Source organism: Jaculus jaculus, chromosome 8 (assembly GCF_020740685.1).
Source record: "Jaculus jaculus isolate mJacJac1 chromosome 8, mJacJac1.mat.Y.cur, whole genome shotgun sequence".
Classification (NCBI taxonomy): Eukaryota; Metazoa; Chordata; class Mammalia; order Rodentia; family Dipodidae; genus Jaculus; species Jaculus jaculus.
Window position 1 is genome coordinate 140,576,010 of NC_059109.1, and position 19,838 is coordinate 140,595,847.

General features: G+C 45.7%; 2 protein-coding genes across 5 annotated transcripts in view; one reads left to right on the top strand and one right to left on the bottom strand.

Annotated features, from left to right (window-relative positions):
* Dido1 (death inducer-obliterator 1) overlaps positions 1 to 4,184 on the bottom strand; it is a 58,111-nt gene extending 53,927 nt beyond the window's left edge. Inside the window, exon 1 of one of the 2 annotated variants that reach the window (XM_045155975.1) lies at positions 4,060 to 4,184. The gene's annotated coding sequence lies outside the window, so the exon portion shown is untranslated. Of the gene's footprint in view, positions 1 to 4,022 lie in introns of both variants that reach the window. The other variant, XM_045155973.1, reaches the window with a different exon arrangement.
* Positions 4,185 to 4,322: 138 nt separating this feature from the next.
* On the top strand, positions 4,323 to 14,385 carry Gid8 (GID complex subunit 8 homolog). 3 transcript variants are annotated; one of them, XM_045157713.1, is made up of 5 exons: positions 4,323 to 4,511; positions 8,398 to 8,527; positions 10,579 to 10,799; positions 11,798 to 11,995; positions 13,463 to 14,385. In XM_045157713.1, exons 2-5 carry the CDS (start codon positions 8,410 to 8,412, stop codon positions 13,634 to 13,636), a joined length of 711 nt encoding a protein of 236 aa, XP_045013648.1. In that variant the 5' UTR covers positions 4,323 to 4,511; positions 8,398 to 8,409; the 3' UTR covers positions 13,637 to 14,385. The 3 variants fall into 3 exon arrangements, with proteins under 3 accessions (XP_045013648.1, XP_004669554.1, XP_045013649.1); XM_004669497.3 differs by having other exon boundaries at positions 4,331 to 4,511; positions 10,603 to 10,799; XM_045157714.1 differs by lacking the exon at positions 4,323 to 4,511 and adding an exon at positions 4,668 to 4,969.
* The last annotated feature ends 5,453 nt before the right edge of the window (positions 14,386 to 19,838 follow it).

Consider the following 19,838-nt stretch of genomic DNA (forward strand, 5'->3'; position numbering starts at 1 on the left):
TGAAGATTAGTGTTCACAGTATTAGTGATGTATCAAGTATTAGTGTTCACAGTATTAGTGATGTATCAAGTCAAAATATGGATCAACTCTGAACAACACTGATATGCTTGACATGCTGAAGTATCAAACATGCAGCCAAAACCCAGTTCTTTTTAATAAAATTTTTATTTTATTTATTTGAGGGAGAAAGACAATAAATGAATGAGTGGGATGCACCAGGGCCTCTTGCCACTGCACACAAACTGCAGACACATGTGCCACTTTGTGCATCTGGCTTTTATGTGTACATTGGAGAATCAAAACCAGGCCATCAGATGTTGCAACCAAGAGCCGTTAATCATTGTGCCATCTCCTCAGCACCTAAAACCTAATTCTTTTTTAAAAAATATTTTTATTTCAGAGAGAGATAATGGGTGTGTCACAGACTCTTGTTGCTGCAAACAAACTTCAGATGCATATGCCACATTGTGCAACAGGCTTTTTAAAGTAAATACTAGAGAATCAAACCTCAACCTGCAGGCTTTGCAAACAAATGCTTTTACCTCAGTCCTTAAATGAATGGGAGCAAATGCGCATACAAGTCAATTAAATGTGCTTTTCTCCCCTCCCCCACCACAAATAAAGCCAGGTGTAGTGGCACAGTCCTTTAATCCCAGCACTTGGGAGGCAGAGGTAGGAGGATTGCCTTGAGTTTGAGGCCACTCTGAGACTACAAAGTGAATTCCAGGTCAGCCTTGGCTACAGTGAGACTTTACCTTCAAAAAGAAAAAGATCCTAACTCGGGAAAAAAAAAAAATTAGGTTTAAGGACTCAGCAGTTAAGGTGCTTGCCTGCAAAGCCTAAGGATCTGGGTTCTTATCCCTAGTACCCCCATAAAGCCAGATGCAGAAGGTGGCTCATGCGTGTGGAGTTTGTTTGCAGTGGCTAGAGGCACTGATGCACCCTTTCTCTCTCTCAAATATTTATGTGTGTGTGTGTGTGTGTGTGTGTGTGTGTGTATGTATGTATGTATACATATACATATATGTATGTATGTATGTATGTATGCATATTTACTTATTTATTTATTTTGGTTTTTCGAGGCAGGGTCTCACTCTAGCTCAGGCTGACCTGGAATTCACTATGTAGTCTCAGGGTGGCCTCGAACTGATGATGATCCTCCTACCTCTGCCTCCCAAAAGTTGGGATTAAAGGCGTGCACCACCACATCCGGCTCTCAAATAATTTTTTTTTTGGTTTTCTGAGGTAGGGTCTTGCTCTAGCTCAGGTTGACCTGGAATTCACTATGTAGTCTCAGGGTGGCCTCGAACTCACTGAAATCCTCCTACAGCTGTCTCCTGAGTGCTGGGATTAAAGGTGTGTGCCACCATGGCCGGCTTTTTCAAATTTTTTTTTAAAAAGACAAAATTGGGGCTGGAGAGATGGCTTAGCGGTTAAGCGCTTGCCTGTGAAGCCTCAGGACCCTGGTTCAAGGCTCGATTCCCCAGGACCCACGTTAGCCAGATGCACAAGGGGGCGCATGCATCTGGAGTTCGTTTGCAGTGGCTGGAGGCCCTGGTGCGCCCATTCTCTCTCTCTCTCTGCCTCTTTGTCTGTCGCTCTCAAATAAATAAATAAAAATAACAAAAAACAATTAAAAAAGAGACAAAATTGTATTTGTACCAATGAATTATTTTAAAATAAGTTTTTTAAAAAAAACATTTGAGTGTATGTGCACACATGCAGGCACATGCAGGCATCTTGCCACTGCAAATAAATGTCAGAAACATGAGCTATTTTTTTGTTTCTAGCTTACTTGGGTGACATGGGAATTGAACTCACATCAGCAGCCTTTATAAGCAAGAGCTTGTAACTACTGAACCATCTTCCCAACCCCTAAAATAAATTTCTTTACAACTGATTATCAGTAAATGTTTTATTTCTATACTCACTGTATGTATATTTAGGCCCACCCAGAATTGTGTAAAAAATTCTAAGGGGAAAGGGTCCTGGGTAGAAAAAGTTTAAGTCCTAGTTTAGAATATATCACCTGAGCACAAGGGAGAGTCACTGAATTCAGTGTTTCTTAAGGAAGATTTCCCATGTTGAGCAGTCACATAGGGTCCTGCCTGTCAGAGCAGGGATGAGTACTTGGGGAACTACAGAAGTAAGAATAGTTGGAACAGAAAAGGCAAGAGCAGGGCTCATGCTAGGTAAGCAACTGGAGAGGGCTTGAAGGGTCTGATGAGGAAAGTGGCTTTGGTGAGATCATCTTTTCTGCTGTGTCTTTTAGAGGTGAGCTGGAATTTGGGACACATGTTGGGAAAGATTACTGTGGTGTCCAAGCAGCAAGATGTGTTTGGGGCTGAGGAGATGGCTCAGTGCTCAAAGGACCTTACTTGCAAAGCCTCTGCTGCCCTGAAGTGATTCAAGTGTCTTGCATTCCTTAGTGTTTGAGAATGCTTAAATATCTTGGGCTGGAGAGATGGCTTAGCAGTTAAGGTACTTCCTGACTGCAGAGCCAAAGGACCCAGGTTCGATTCCCCAGGATTCACAGAAGCCAGATGCACAAGGTGGCACATGTGTCTGGAGTTTATTTGCTGAGGCTGGAGGCCCTGTTGTGCCCATTGTCTCTCTATCAAATAAATAAATAAAAATAAAATATTTAAAAAACAAAAAAAGAGGGCTGGAGGGATGGCTTAGCAGTTAAGGCATTTGCTGCAAAGCCAAAGGACCCAGGTTCAGTTCCCCAGGACCCACGTTAGCCAGGTGCACACAAGGGTATGCATGCATCTGGAGTTCGTTTGCAGTGGCTGGAGGCCCTAGTGTGCCCATTCTCTCTCTCCCTTTGTCTGTCAAATAAATAAATGAAAAACAAAAAAGAATGTTTAAGTATCTAAAAAAAATACCAGGTGTGGTGGCACATGCCTTTAATCACAGCACTCGAGAGGCAGTAGTAGGATTGCCATGAGTTGAGACCACCCTGAGACTACATAAGTATGCCTGGGCTAGAGTGAGAGACCATACAGCGAAAAACCAAAAAAATGGGTTCAAGGGAAACACTAAACAAGGACTAGTTTGTACGTAGCACTGTGGAGGAAGGAACAGCCCCTGGCTGGATGCTGGGGTAGGGCTGCTAACACATTAAAGGTACAGCTGAATTCTCTTCAAATGGAACATTGTCTCCCCTTAAAGGTACTGGGCCCAAGCCTTTCCCTTGCAGACTCTGGAATTAACATCCAATAACTTTACCCAGGGCTAACCACTGCAAAGTTGATCGCTACAGACTGTGCTGCAGCTGCCTTTTAAGCAGCCTTGGGGATCAGAGTTAATTCATTAAAGAAAAATGGACAACCAGTGGTCAATGCCCAACCTCCCTACCAAACTGAACTTAGTCGTAATTTACTTTCCCAGGACTCAGTTTACTTAGAAACAATCACACGAAACCAACTCATCCGACTTCTAAACATTTCTTCCGGAAGTACTCCAGAATCCCTTTGCATTACAGCGACTAAGTCTGCATACTTCTCCAGAGGACAAAACAAGCAAATCAATATGCAAATAGGCATTTACCAATTCCCGTCTGCATCTCTCCAGGCTACTAGCCGCCCCCATCCTAAAGGACACCTCTTTCTCCAGACCGTCCCAGGGCCGGCACCCGCGGGAGGAGCAGGGGTCCCCACTGAGCACCCAGGAGCAGAGGGCGCCCTCCGTGAGCGCGCAGCAGCAGAGAATTCCTTCAGTGAGCACCTCAGAAGCAGGTCCTTTCCGCCAGCGCCGAGAAGCCAGGACTTCCCTCCTCACCCCGGGCCAGGGGTCTCCGCCGTCCACCGCGGAGGGCGGCCGACAGGGTCGCCCTAAGGAGGCCGGTTCAGAGTACTGACCTGGCCTCAGCTCTAGTCTCCGCGGAGTAAGCCCTAGAAACTCGTTCCACTCGGAAGGCCTTATCTGGGCCTTTGGACTGGAGCCTGGCAGGCTACGAGCTGGAGCCCACCCTTCTCATCTCACGCCCGGGCGCCTTCCCACTCTGCCCCATCCCCCACCTCTGCCTCGCGCAAACGAGGAAAAGGGAACCGGAACCTTCGCTCTGGAATCAGTCTTCACGTCTCCATCCCGGCGCCAGCACTCCGCACTCTAACGCCCCCGCGGTAGCCATCTTGCGCAGGAGAGGCAGTGCACACAAGTGTTTTGACTCTCGCGCCAACCCGTAGAGCTCGGGCACCGCCAAGCACTAGTGCGTAAGAGCGGAACTCAAGACCCTAACTTCCTGTAGCCGGGGCACCCCTCCTCTTCGAAGGAGGGCTCCATTGGCTAGCTGTTCACGATCTCGCGAGAGTTGTATGAGGGGCGGCCTCCGGTGGGTCTACCCTCCAGCTCCCCGCCCTGCCCCCGCCTCCGTCGCAGCCTCCACCTCTGCCTCCGCCTCCGACTCCTTCGCCTTCTCCCGCCGCTGTCTCCGTCCCTCCCCAGCCTCGGGAGCGGCCGCGGAGCCGCCGCCCACACCGTGTCTCGCGGGAGGCGGGTTCCGCACGGTAAGATGGCCGCTGCGGGGCCGGCGGCCGGGCCAAGCGTCTCTGCCGGGCCCGGGTAGGCCCGGGTCGGGGGTCGGTGGGCTGACCGCCTTGCTGCGGGGCGCAGGCCCTTGAGGCGCGAGCGAGCGGGCCGGCGAGGAAGATAGCGTGCTGGAGGCCAGGCTCGCGCGCGGGTTTCTGGCCCTGACGGGGAGAGTTACTGGACGTGCGTGCGTGTGTGTGCGACGCGAACCGCGGGAAACGAACTGGCGCCGACATTAGCTGCGGTGTCGCCAGCCCTCCTCGTCTCGGGATGCTTCTCGGAGTTTGTCGCCGCTGAGTCGTGCGGGGACAGAAGGGCGGGTTCTCCGCGGCCTCAGTAGCACTTAGCACCGCGGTGTGGGGCCAACGTGGAGACGGAGGGGAAGGGCCTTCTACGGGGGGAGTTCCGAGTGGTCCTTAGGTCACCGCGTTGCCTGGTGAGTTCTGCAGCTAACCTGTAGCTGCGGGAGAGGCTCTGGTCCTGGTGACAGGGCCTCCCGCCATCCCTGCTGCCCCCAGCAGGGCTTGGACTGCTGGAACCTCCCATTGCACTTGATCTCAGTTTTCTGTCTTGCCAGTCCACACTCTCCCTAGGCGGCCTTCGCTGTAAACATGACTTCAGTATATATGTTTTTTAAGTCTTGGATTTAAGTTACTTTCGTGTGTGTGTGTCAGTATATGTGTTTTTTAAGTCTTGGATTTAAGTTACTTTCGTGTATGTGTGTGTGTGTGTGTGTGTGTGTGTGTGTGCGTGCGCGCGTGCTTCCCTAATTACTACTTCTAGCGTGGGGCCCAGAACCTGTAATCGTGCTACACCTCCCCATCTGCTTGCCTCTTCCACACCCAGACTTGCTGTGCTTCTCCAACCTGTTCTTCTCTCAGTCCTCCCACCTTATTTGTGGTTCTTGAAACCTCTGATCGTCCTAGGTTCTTCCTCTCTCTTGTCCCTTCACATTTAGACCTGCAGCACTTGCCCCTGACTTCAGGACCAAAGCTTGATTTGAATGTCTCTTTTCTACTGTCCTTTCTCACCGGGTTGTCTCTGTTGGACTTGCTACTCTGCTCTCCCCCTTCCCAGTATGAGTCCCACTGTCATCACAAAAACTAGAGCCATCAGTTTTTTATTTGAGCCAATCAACACGTACTTTGCTCTGTATGTACAGTAATATTCATAACGTATTACGTGAGCCCCACTGAAGTATAAAAACAGCCTTAGCTGGTGCCTCGGAGCTGTGGCTCTGCTGTCCTGCCTTCTTCCCATAGGTAACCACCTCTTGAGTGTCACATTCATTTCTTAAAAATACAAAGCAAAAACAGTGTGCCTATTACTAAAGCACATATCATGTAGTTTGTCTTTTTTTTATTTTTTAATACTTATTTGAGAGAGGGGAAAAGAGAAGGGAAGAGGCAATTAGAAAATGGACACGTCAGGGTCTCCAGCCACTGCAAATGAACTCCAGTCCCATGTACCACCTTGTTCATATGGCTTACATGAGTATTAGGGAATTGAACCTGAGTTAGGCTTCACAGACAAGAGCCTTAAACCATGAAACCATCTCTCCAGCCCTTTGTATTTTTTTTTAAAAAATATGTATTTGACAGAGAAAGAGGGGGAGAATGGGAATATGGGTGCACTAGGGCCTCCAGCCACTGCAAACTCCAGACACGCCCCCTTGTGCATTTGGCTAACATGGGTCCTGGGGAATCGAAGCTGGGTCCTTTGGCTTTGCAAGCAAACACCTTAATCGCTAAACCATCCCTTCAGCCTCCCTTGTACTTTTTTAAAGCCATGTTGGTCCTGTTCCTGTGCTTTAATGTGTTCATCTACATTCTACATTGATTATAAAATCTTCCCTGTGATGATGTGTGATTTTATTTATTTATTTTAATGGCTTTATTAGATTTTACTGTGTGGTACATGAGTAACTCTGAAATCTAGTTTTGTCTTTTTCTTAACCTATTTGGTGGTACAACTTGGCTTAGTAAAGTCTTTGAGCCCAGGAGTGTAAACAGTCATGTTTCACTGTCATGCTTCCCAGTCCTTGGTGAGGTTGTTATAAAATAGCCATTTGTGCCTTATCATCTGTGTGCAGTCTACAAAACCCTTCCCCAAAGGCTTAAGTTTTATGTATCACTTTCCTTTATCCAGGCTCCTGTTGAGTAACCATTTGGGAAGGAGGTACCTTCAACATTTTTGGCATCTTGTGTACTGTATGCTCTGTGGTACGCTTCTGAGTCTTTTTTTTTTTAATATTTTTAATTAATTTATTAGAATGGGCAGGCCAGGTTCTCTAGCTGCTTGTGAAGTAGCTCCTGATTCATGTGCTACCTTGTGCATCTGGCGTCTGGGTGCTGGGGAATTAAACCTGGCTTCTTAGGGTTTACAGGCAAGTGCCTTAACTGCAAAGCCACCTCTCCAGTACCAAAGTCTTTTTAAGATACAGATTTTGCAGGAGTTGCTGGGTTGCAAAGAGCACTATGCTTTGCAGAAAATGATTGTTTTCATCATAAGTCTATGCTAACAACAGAGTAAAAGAATTAAAGAAAAAAAAACATTTTTTTTAAAGCCCCATGCCTTTGCTCAACATTTATAATTTGTGTCAGTCTCATGAGGGTAGAACTGTAGCCTCTTTTTTTTTTTTTTTTTTTTTTTTTTTTTTTTTTGCTTTTTTCAAGCCAGGGTCTCACTCTAGTTAAAGCTGATCTGGAACAACTCACTCACCCAGGAGGCTGGCCTTGAACTACCTCGGCCTCCCAAGTGCTAGGGTTAAAGGTGTGCCACCACCATTCCCAGAAACAGCCTTCTTTTTAAAAAATATTTATTTATTTATTTATTTATTTATTTAAGAGAGGCATGGTGGCACATTCCTTTAATCCTAGGTAGTGGTAGGAGGATCACTTCTAGTTCAAAGCCAGCCTGAGACTCTATAGTGAATTCGAGAAGGTCAGCCTGGGCTAAAGTGAGATCCTACCTCAAAAAAAAAAGTTGGCTGTTCATCTCTCTTAAAGCTGAACCTTCACATTCCTGCTCTGGTAGGCCTCCCCACCTCATACAGCTTGGCTGGCTGTGCTGAGATAAGGGGAGAGATCTTTAGTCTCATGTAGGCTCTCTACCCCTCCTGCCTTCGACATGGCATGAGTGCTCTGTACTTTCTTCTCTTTTTCTTCTCTTAATTTAATAAAATCTCTGTAAACACGGGAAAAAAAAGAGAATGAATATGCCAGGGCCTCCTGCCACTGCCCACAAACTCCAGATGCATGCACCACTTTGTTCATCTGGCTTTACCTGGGCACAGGGGAATCAAATACAGGCCAGCAGGCTTTGCAGGCAAGCGCCTTTAGCCCTGTAGCCTCCTTTTTTATGTACATCGTAACTTATAACTTTCCATCCTAGAGCTCTCCAGTGGCTGCCCTTTGCACTTAGCGGGGAATCTAACTGCCTTTATCAATACCACCTGACCTCTTGGCCTCTTCATTCTAAGACCTTTGGCTCTTTGTTGCATTATCCCTACTTAGTAAACACTCATCCTGCTTGATTGTAGACCTTTCATGCTTGCCATTTTCAGGATTGAAAGTGTCTTTCCAGGGAGCTGAGGAGATGACTCAGCAGTTAAAGGCACTTGTTTGTAAAGGCTGCCAGCCCCAGGTTCAATTCTCCAGCCATCCACTTAAAGCTGGACCAGGTGTTCACTTGCATCCACAAGAGCCCCTGGTGCGTGTATGCACACCCACACACTGAAATAAACATCTTTTAAAAAGAAAGTACTGTCCCATCTTATCCACACACTACTGCAATGCTCTTTATTTTGTGAAATAATCAAAATAGGAATAGGATTCTTCACCAATTATTTTTTTCTTCCTATAGAAATAAATCAGAATGAGTTATACAGAAAAGCCCGATGAAATAACAAAAGATGAGTGGATGGAAAAACTCAATAACTTACATGTGCAACGAGCAGACATGAACCGTCTCATCATGAACTACCTGGTCACAGGTAAAAGCTAGCAATGAGGTGTCATCCCTCTATCATGGTTCTCTCTTTACCCCTAAAGTGTGATGGTAAAGTTTTGTTGTATTCCAGACATTATAAAAATGCAGTACTAACTTGACATTTGTAAATTAAATTGCCATGTTAAAGATGGCCTTTCTCAGCCCATCATAGTTGTGTATATACCTGTAATCCCAGCACTTGAGAGGCCAGTGCAGAAAGATTCTTAGTTTGAGGCCAGCCTGGGTTAGTGAGAATACTATTAAATACCCTCAAACTCCAGAAAAGTGACTTTACCTTGAAATGGGATAATTGTTCTAGGTCTCTTGAGACCAGAGCACCAACCTATTTCTTGTCTTTGATAGTTTTATACTTAAATCATCAAGATCATTGAGATTGTGATTGTTTTGACTCAGGAGACTGAGGCAAGAGATTGAGAGTTCTAACTACCTCCAAATATATATGTATATTTCAAAGTAGATTTAAAGCCAGGTGGGGGGCTGGAGAGATGGCTCGGCAGTTAAGGCACTTGTCTGCGAAGACTATGGACCCAGGTTCAATTACCCAGCATCCATATAAAGCCAGATGCACCAAGTGGCGTGTGTGACTGGGGTTCATTTTCAGTGGCTAGAGACCCAGCTACTCCCATTCTCTCTCTCTCTCTCTAAAACATAATAATAAAAATACTTCAAGCCAGTTGGGGAACTGGAAAGATGGCTCAGTGGTTTAGGCGCTTACTGCAAAGCCTAATGACCGGTGTTCAAAACCCTAGTACTTACATAAAGCCAAATGCACAAAGTGGCACATGCATCTGGAGTTTGTTTGCAGCGACTGGAGGCCCTATTGCACTGTCTCTCCTCTCTGTCTCTCTGCTTGCACATAAGTAAAAATTGTTTTGAATATGCTATTATTTTTTATTTATTTATTTTTCGGTTTTTCGAGGTAGGGTCTCACTCTAACCCAGACTGACCTGGAATTCACTAGATAGTCTCAGGGTGGCCTCGAACTCATGGTGATCCCCCTACCTCTGCTTTCCAAGTGGGGATTAAAGGTGTGCACCACCATGCCCGGCTCAATACTTTATTCATTTTATTTCCTTGAGAGCAAAAGAGAGAAGAGAAAGGCAGACAGAGTGGTGTGCCAGGCCTATAGCAAGTGCAGATGAACTCCAGATACTTACACAACCTTGTACGTCTGTCTTATGGGAGTCCTGGGGAATTGAATGTGGGTCCTTTGGTTTTGCAGGCAAATGCCTTAACTGCTGAGCCATCTCTCCAGCCCCATAATTGTAGATTTTTGAGACATGGTCTTAATACCTAGTCAGTACTGTTTGTGAACTCATATTTTAGCTAATGCTATCCTGATACTATTGTCCCCATACATCATCCTCAAGATTGTATGAATTACAGGCATTTGTCACCAAAAATAATCATCAATGTGTGGATTTTTTTGAGAAAACGATCAAATTTTTAAACATCTAAAATTTGTGTGAGAACATGCTGAGTGTGTAACTTGGTTGTTAATTATTAAATGGTATTGTTAAATGTGGTACTGATAATTAAAATAATTAACTGTATTCCAATAACATCTTGATATCTCTACTCAGTTAAAAAAAAACCATAAAATTAAAAAATTTTCCTCCCATTAATGCCTTTCCCCCAACTTCTGCTAAAATTCTTTAGAAAGCTAATAAGAAAATCTTAGGGTTGGCTTTGGTGTTGGAGAAAGTTATAGTCTTAGGCTCAAAGAGGGTCTCCATGTTCCTGCAGGCAAGGCCAGAGGCCCCATGATGAAGGTACAGCTAGTGGTCTGCCTCACCTGGAGCCAGTGCTGCTGTGTCAGAATCACAACCTGTAGCCTGTAACCACTGTGATATGTTCGGGTTTGGGGAATAGAATGAAAAGGAATGAAATGCAGTCATTACATTTCTGCATTTTGAGGGCATACAGTATAAATCACACAGGTAGTAAAACTGAGGCCCAGGAAAGTGATTCATATTAAAGATGAGTGGAAGTAGTAGGGCTCTCTACCTATACAAAGTCTGTGGTCTTTCCTAGAAGTGAAGATGGTTTTCTTTTCAGAGGGCTTTAAGGAAGCAGCAGAAAAGTTTCGAATGGAATCTGGTATTGAACCAAGTGTGGATCTAGAAACGCTTGATGAGCGGATCAAGATTCGGGAGATGATTCTGAAGGGTCAGATTCAGGAGGCCATCGCCCTAATCAACAGCCTCCACCCAGAGCTCCTGGACACAAATCGGTACCTCTACTTCCATCTGCAGGTGAGTTTTAAGCAGCCGGGAGGCACAGTGAGTTAGTCTTGTTTACAGTGGCTCAGAACTCTGTTGGCTAATTTGCATTAGTAAAAGTGTTGCTTTATTTGAATGAGAGAGAAAGAAGCAGATAGAGGGGGAGGGAGAAAATGGGCACCAGGGCCTCTAGCCTCTGCAGACCATCTCCAAACACACGGACCACCCTGTGCCTCTGGCTACATGAGTCTTGGAGAATTGAACCTGGGTCCTTTGGCTTTGCAAGCAAGCACCTTAACAGCTAAGCCATCTCCCCAACCCTGCTTTTTGTCTTTTAAATGCAAATTTAATAACTTAGAGATATTAGAAAAGTCTCTCCTTTGAGGTTTTTTGGAGGGGAGAGGAAGGGGAGTTCTGGGAATGAAACCCAGGGCTTTACATGCATGCTAAGCAAGAACTCCACTACTGAGTTGCACCCTCATCCTATAAGGTACACTTTTTTGTTGTTGTTTTGGTTTTGGTTTTGGTTTTTCGAGATAGGGTCTCACTCTAGCTCAAGCTGACCTGGAATTCACTCTGTATTCTCAGGGTGGCCTTGAACTCACTGTGATCCTCCTACCTCTGCCTCCCAAGTGCTGGGATTAAAGGCGTGCGCCACCACACCTGGCAAGGTACACTTTTTTAAAAAATATTTTAATTTACTTATTTGAGAGAGAGAAAAAGAGGCAGAGAGAGAGAGAACAGGCACTTCAGGGCATCCAGCCACTGCAAACGAACTCCTGATGTGTGTGCCCCCATGTCATCTGGCTAACATGGGTCCTAGGGAGTCAAACCTGGGTCCTTTGGCTTTTGCAGGCAAGCGCCTTAACTGCTAAGCCATCCCTTCAGCCCAAGGTGCACTGAACTAGAACCAAGTACTTAGTATTCATCTAGGTATGTGCTGGCCAAGTGTGGCTATCTGCTGTTGACCACTGGGTTTTGTTCACCTTGGTGTGTGCTGGCTCAGCTTGTTTGTCTTTGTCATTTATCAGCAACAGCACTTGATTGAACTCATCCGCCAGCGTGAGACTGAGGCAGCATTGGAGTTTGCCCAGACGCAGCTGGCAGAGCAGGGTGAAGAAAGCAGAGAGTGCCTCACAGAGATGGAGCGCACACTGGCCTTGCTAGCCTTTGACAGTCCTGAGGAATCGCCCTTTGGAGATCTCCTTCACATGATGCAAAGGCAAAAGGTCAGTAAAGGAAGAGCTTTTGCAGTCTCTCCGGGCAGGTAGAGTCTTGCAAGAAGCTGGCATGTGTGCTACACCTGTGTGGGGTGAAACAAATGGCCCTGTGCTCAGGACCCTCCAATAAGATGGTGAGAATGTCTGTCTTATTTCTGCTCTGTGTGTGCATGTATGTACTTGCATGTATATACATGTGGAGGCTGGAGAATAACATCAAGTGTTATTCCTCAGGAACTCCATCTACTTTTTTTGTGCATCTGCCTTTGCATGGGTACTATGGAATCAAACCTGGGCCTTAGAGCTCTCCAAACAAGCCCCTTCATCTACTTTCTTGAGACAAGGTCTCTCACCAGCTTGAAACTCACCAATTAGACTAAACTGGGTGGCCATTAAATCACAGAGATCTGTCTCTGCTTTTCCATTGTTGGGATTACAAGCATGCATCACCAATATCAGGTGCTTTTACTTATTTATTTTTTTTTTAATGGATTTTGGGGATCAAAATTGGGTCCTCATGCTTGCCAAGGCAAGCACTTTACTGACCAAGCCATCTCCGTGGCCCTAATTTCTTTTCTTTTCTTTTCTTTTTTTTTTTTTTTGTTTTTTGTTTTTGTTTTTGTTTTTCAAGGTAGGGTCTCACTCTGGCTCATGCTGACCTGGAATTCACTATGTAGTCTCAGGGTGGCCTCGAACTCACGGCGATCCTCCTACCTACGAGTGCTGGGATTAAAGGCGTGCGCCACCACGCCCGGCACTGGCCCTAATTTCTATTTTTTTTTTTTACCTTGTCAAACTAGGAACAGCAATATTAAGACTGTTAGATAGTATCCAAACCCCTTTGGCCAATTTTTCTTACTTATCTTAGACTTCCGTCTATGTAGAAGCACTTAGAAATGGGTGTCCTAAGTATTTTCGATTCAAAATCAATATAATCTTCTAAAACCTTCCTGTTTTTACTGTTACTCCTATGTCTGGCAAGCATGACAGCTCGTTGCTTTCTCAGACCCATATCCTCCTGGAGCTCAGTCCTCCCAGCACCATGTTGGATGGACTGCTCATCCTGGAAGGTCTTCTTGAGATGTGATCTTGAGAGCTTGCATTGTCGGCTGTACTGGTCTTTACTCTTGTAGTTCCTACAACACTTTGAGAGCCTTGTGGTCCTTAGCTAGTCTCAAGGCTGGGTAAGACATTGCTGATCAGACCATAATATTCTCTCCAGATAAGAACCATTTAGTGTCCCTGGAATAGTTTGTAGTTACATACTCAATGGTCAAGTAAATGAGTAATAAACTCAATGTATAGAGTCTCCACAGGGGCTGCAGTTGTGGCTTTGTGGTAGAGCACTTGCCTAGTATGCTCAGGGCCCTGGGTTCAATCCCTAGGACTGTAGGGGAAAAATATACCCAAGAATTATAGGTAGACTGCTGTGGCTCCACCAGAGTGGTGTCTTCATTAGATGTGTTTTTTTTCTAGGTGTGGAGTGAAGTTAACCAAGCTGTTCTAGATTATGAAAATCGTGAGTCCACACCCAAGCTGGCAAAATTACTGAAACTGCTACTTTGGGCTCAGAATGAACTGGACCAGAAGAAAGTAAAATATCCCAAAATGACAGATCTCAGCAAAGGTGTGATTGAGGAGCCCAAGTAGAGCCTGTGTAGACCCAGCACACAGGACTCATCTCCCCTCAGGCTGCCACTGACAGATTCACTGCAATAGAGAACCTTTTCCCCTGTACTTTTCTTTAAACTCACATCATTTTAAAAGGAAAAAGAGCCTTTTAAATGCTGGCAAACCCATGGTGAAGGACACCATCTCTGGAAGCCTGGCATGGTCTGTGTACTCTGCATCCTGAGGGCTGCACTTGCTGCAGTTGACTGACTCTCCAGTGCTCCTGGTGTTGCTGCCAGGAAGAGCTGTTTGCCACTGAGCACTGCATTGCTAAAGAGTGTCAGTTCAACTGAAGGCCTCATGATTGAAGTATGGAAGAAGCACTGACGTTCTCTTGCTCTCTGTTAGATTGTAGGCGGACGGTATGTTTTCCTTATTTTCTTAAGTCTTGTCAGGACTTCATGTTCACGTTCCTTTCTCTCTCTCTCTCCCTTATTCCTTCCCTTCTCCCCCCCCCCCCAGGAAAGACTATATAAATTTGTAAATCCTAATTCAAAGATGATTTTTTTTGTGTGTGGGTATCAAGTTTGACTTGTTTTTGCCTTTTGGTTTGGGTTGTGTGGTTTTTTTTGGAAGATGTGTGTGTGTGAGGGGTGGGGATGTGTATTTTTTTATTTTTTTCAAATATATTTTGGTGCTGTATGTGATGAGAGGCTCATTCATAGCAGATCAATGAACCATTTCTTACAGGCAGCTTTGTTGAAAATAAAGGTTTCTCTTTGATTTCATGAATGACCACAGTGGCCTCTGAAAAGCTCTCATCTGAAACAGCCGTTGTTTCAGACGTCCTTCCCATCTTGCACAGTGATAGGACTTGTACCCATAGCTGCACAACCATTTTGGACCATGTGTCCAAGGAATGCTCTGTGTAACAGCTAGCCAACCCTGGTTCTGGCAATGAGGACTGGATGGCCTAGAAGGACTGGTTGTTGAGGTAGGCTGGTGGGAACTTGAGCTTGCCAGAGGCATTTCTCATCTCTTGCTTCAGTATCATCCAACATGCACTGTTCTTCTTGCCAGGTATATTTCGCCTACTCAGTAGAAGATGGACATGGTCCATTTGGTGTGGGTGTGGTGCATGTGCAGGTTTGTGTGTGGGATGATGAACACGTACAAGTATAGTTCAGAGTGAAGAAAAGTTTGGGTTCCCAGCAGCAGTCCAGGCTTGAAAGAGCTGGTGTGTGGTGTCGTAGAACTGTGGAGCCCTTGGCTAGTTTGCTGTCGGTGATGGAGATAATATAGGCATAATCCTGTAGTCAAAATCCCATTTGTCTGCAAGATCATGGCTCAGCTGCCCTTCAACTTGAGTCCTGACCCTGAAATAGGGAGTTTTTATGCTTGGGGCCTGTTAGCCAAATCATTAGCAGCTGAGTTGGGGTTGCTTGTCTTACTCTTGAATAGAATGAGACATACTGACCGGGTCAAGCTGGAGGTGGATGCTTAACTTGCTGGGACCTGAACCAATTGAGTAACAGACAAACCAGCCATCTCTATCTTCTTGCTTCCTTGATTCGGTATCTGTCTACTCTTGTCCTCCCATAGGATGCTGTTGCTTTCGCGCAGTGCATGAGGTGTCTTTGTTCTCTCTCCATCTACTGCAGAGGGTGGGTGCTCTGGCAGTGTTTACTTTAGCATCGTGTTAGTAACAAGATGATATGATGAAGCTGTTGGCATTCCATGAAACCACTGCAGCCTCCTGCCTTGTCCCTTTACTGCCCTTACCTCCTAGACTTGGCTTTCAGCAGTCGTCCTCAGATGTGACTGTCTTTTATGTTCTGTCCTCTCCTTCCTTAGACCGAGAATAAGAATAAGGTAGGGTAGCTGGTAGATTTAATGTGGCAGTGTGAGGGAGGTATCAGTAAAACTTTTTTTTTTTTTTTGGAGACGTATCAGATAAAGCCAGGTATGGTAGCCCATACCTGTCATCCCACCACTTGGGAAGCTAAGGTAAGAGGATTGCTGTGACTTCCAAGCCTGCCTGGGCTACAGTGTGAGGCCCTGTCTCAAAAAGAGAAAAGATGCCTGGCATGGCATGGTGGCACACACCTTTAGTCTCAGGACTGGGGAGGCTAATATCTGGGGCTACAGAGTGAATTCCAGGTCAGCCTGGGTTGGAGTGAGACCCTGCCTCAAAAAAAGAAAAAGCTGGGTGTGGTGGTGCACGCCTTTAATCTCAGCACTCAGGAGGCAGAGGAAGGAGGATCACTGATCTAGGTGAGCCTGGGCTAGAGTGAGACCCTACCTGGTGGTGGTGGGAGGAATATAGGACCAGACATCAGATAGCCAGCATGTTGTTATCTTTTATTAATGTATGTAAGGTCATTTACATAGATAATCTAGAATCAATTCAACATGTTAAGGGACATGAGATGTATACTAATGAGAAGTTCCTTCTGCAAGGGGTAGCTGCAGACTTCCTGGCCTGAATGGGGCTTTGTTGCATGCATCAAATGTTAAGTGGTTGTAAGAAAAGGTATTGGCCTTTTATACACCAGTTCTGTCAACAGCTTAATTTGCCAGTGTCACAGAGAATTTCAGTTGTAGCTGCTAGCTTCATATAATCTACTATTGCCTGGTAATCCCCATCTGAGGGAGTGCTCCACGGACTTTTCCTGTTAGCCACCTTGATGCAATCTTTGTCTTCGGGATAATGAACATTCAGTATTGATCTGGTTTTTCTACTTTGTCTCATTTGGTGTCACTACGTTTATCAGAGTGTAGTTTCTTTTTGCACCTTCTGGTGGAAAGTGCCTTGAAATAAATGAAATTCGAGAATATTCTGGTACTCTGTTCTGATATCATAGAGTTGTGGAAGGAATAACCCCAACTTGGGACTTTTAAAGCATGGGGATTATTGCAGAGTGAACTGAGAATTTGTGTTTTCACTTGAATTATGAATTCCAGGTTCTAGAGAACACAGGTGTTGATTGGAGCTTAACTTATATTTGAGACCAATGTCTCCATGGCACATGGTTGAAGATTGGCGGCCCTATGTACACAGACACTGCATACCTGAATGTGCAGTGTAATGTCTGCATTTTTTTCTTTCTGTGTGCTTTCAGTTTTGTAGAGTGAAGGAACCAGGGTGCCAGAAGGATTCTTACAGGTCATCTGGAAAATGGAACAGGATTCCCTTTGGGTTGTTGCTGTCCAGCCTCAGAATGGACAAAAGACCAAATTCAGAGCAAATGGCCTGAGCTACCTGTCCCTGCAGTTGAACATTGTGTGTGATATGCACCATGCCATGGGTGCAGCTTGCTCACCAGCCTTCACTCACTGCTGCTTTGGTGACATGTCTTATTTTGATACCATGTGCAGTTTTTGAGAGCAGGTATGTTTGTTTCATAAATCGTATGCACTGCTTTCTCAGATGCATAAGAAGTTTTGTTGTCTGCAGTAGTCACATAAAGCCTTAGCTTGCTAGAGCACTGTTGTGCACACTTATAACTCTTCTTCCTGGGGCATTTGTGCCCCAGCCCCATTTCTTCTGGGAAGTGCAGAACAGGTAGCTTCTACTGCCTGTTCTGAATTTGATAGTAAAAGTTTTCATGGTTTTCCCAGAATGGTTGTCTGAAAGCTTTCCTCCCCCCCCCCTTTCCATAGATATATCAGTAAGAAAAAAGAAGTACTAGACTGTATCATTGCAAGTCAGTGTATTAGAATTGGAAGGATGGAAAGAAACTTGTTTCATTTATTTTGGCTCTGTTCCCACTCCTACCTCTTTATAAGGAAGCTTCCAAACATACAAATGGAAGGACTACTGAACCACTCTGGTACTGGTCACTTGGCCAAAAGCTGCAACATTCCTGGACCTGGGATGAGATGGCTATGGGTTCTGTGAGCAGCAGCTCTGATGCAATGGTTCCTGTGCTGCTGGCACCAGTGCACGTGGCACCACTGCCACTTCTTCAAGCCTGTGGAAGAAATACCAAGAGGAAGCCACCAAGGGCACCAATAATCACACCCTGCAATGATGTCTTGTGCTTGGTGAATGCTCACAGCAAAGGACCTTTCCCATCCTGTTCCCTGCCTGGCAGTGCCATGTGTGGCAGTCTTGACCACAGCTGCCTCACACTTAGAAGGCAATGCTAAAGTTGTAGGGTTTGCTGGGGTGCTTGAATGTGATCCCTCACACAGCAGTCTGAGGGAGTTGGGGGACCACTTGCCTATCTTAGATGCTTTACCTTCATTTTAGAATGCTATTCTGATTTGTGACTTCTTACTTACATGAAAGAATACAAGATCTGTTTGTTTTGTTTTTGTCTTTCAAAGAGGGTCTTGCTCTAGCCCAGGCTGACCTGGAATTCACTATGTAGTCTCAGGGTGGCCTTGAACTCTCAGTGATCCTCCTATCTCTGCCTCCTGAGTGCTGGGATTAAAGGTGCACACCATCACGCATGGCAACAGGAATACAGGATTTGAGTGGCCCTTGGTCTCACTTGCCATGGCAGACTGAATGGATCTGTGCTCCATGCATGGAATTGCTGACATGGTTTGCTGTTCTGGAAGTCAGACCTTGGTACTTGGTCTGGACCACAGACCCACTAACATAGCCAGGTGTGGTGGCTCACACATTTAATCCCAGCACTTGAGAGGCAGAGGTAGGAGGATTACTGAGTTTGAGGTCAGCCTGGGACCAGAGTGAGTTCCAGGTCTTCCTGGGCTAGAGTGAGACCCTACCTCAAAAAAGCAAATAATTAAAATAGTACAGTGTGACCCTAATGCAGAAAACTGGTGGGGGCCACCACGTAGCTGTTTGTGCCCACCTGTGACCAAGAGACATAATTGCTGAAGGTAGTGTACACTGTCTGCACATGACTTGAAGGGAATGCTTTCTTTTTGCAAGCTCAGTGGAGACTCTGGATGGGCCTTTGGCATTTGGGGAGGTTAATGACTACAGTGCAGTCTCTTACTGTGCTATGACTTCCCTCCTCCTGAGGCTCCTGTGTTCCTAGTGTGACTGCTCATTTATCCTAAAGACTCATACTGTGCCATATGTGACTGCCAATCTCCTGAGGCTCCCACCATGCAGTGTAGCTGCTCATGTATCCTTAGGCTTATCCTGTGCTGCAGATGACTTCCCAGATCCTGAGGCTATCTGCAATCAGTCTCAGGCACTTTCAGTTAGAATTCCTGACCAGTGGTGTTTGTGAGGTTTATCTGAAGGCACCAGCATTTTACAGGTTGCACTTTTGCAGAGCCTGGGGGGCTGATCATTCCAGGAGCAGAACCTACAGTGTCATCGTGAGTTCTGAAATTGGACTTCCTGTGCACTCTGACATGGATTCTTGTCACCTTATCTACTGTGTGTGCATTCAGCCCGCACTGTGGATATAAATTAAGACCTGAATTCTTTTTATCTTCAGGGTCTTGCCAGCTGATTTTTGAGTTCATAATCTGCTGCTGCAGCCTCTGGACTGCTGGGATAGTAGACACACAATGCCACACCCAACTCTTAAGATAATCTCTTAAATTTGCCTGTCAGTAACAGTGAAGTAAAATCCATGCTTTCAGTTCGTTCTCATTTGGATTCTTCATTAGAATTGTACATGGCAGACTACAACAGGGTGCCAGGGGTTAAGTAATCTGTGCAGAGACCTAGGCCCCAGAGTGAGGATTTGTGGGTTTTCTTCATGAAGTGTGGTTGTCAGGACTCAGCACTCCTTTGCTTCTCGTAGAGATGGCAAGGGGCAGAGTGACAGCCTAAGCAGCAAGATGTGAATCACCCTAAAGAAGGCCACTTGGTGTGGCTACATGAAACACGGGATGAGACCGGAAGATGGAACCACAGACTGCAGGAGCAAGAGGCCCTCGCGTGGTGCACTGTGACGGCTGTGTCACACAGGTCACTTCCTCCAAGTACCCAGGTGTTTGCCTGTCTACTGCCATCTTCACATAATTTTCCAGCTTTAATTGCAAAGATGGTAGGGTAGAACACAGAATCAACTAGAAGCCTGAAGAGTGTCTACCCCAGCCACTGCCAACAGCTGGTATTGCTGACTTCACAACCACATGTGGCCCAAAAGCAGCTCTGGCTGTACACACACCTGCCTTAATGTGGGGTCTAGGTGTGTTCCTAAGAATCCTCTAGCTCCCATCCACAACCTGAGCACTCAGAATCCCTTTGTCCTAAGGCCTGGAAGATGTAATAGCATTTCTCTCCTTATCTACTCTGAGCTAT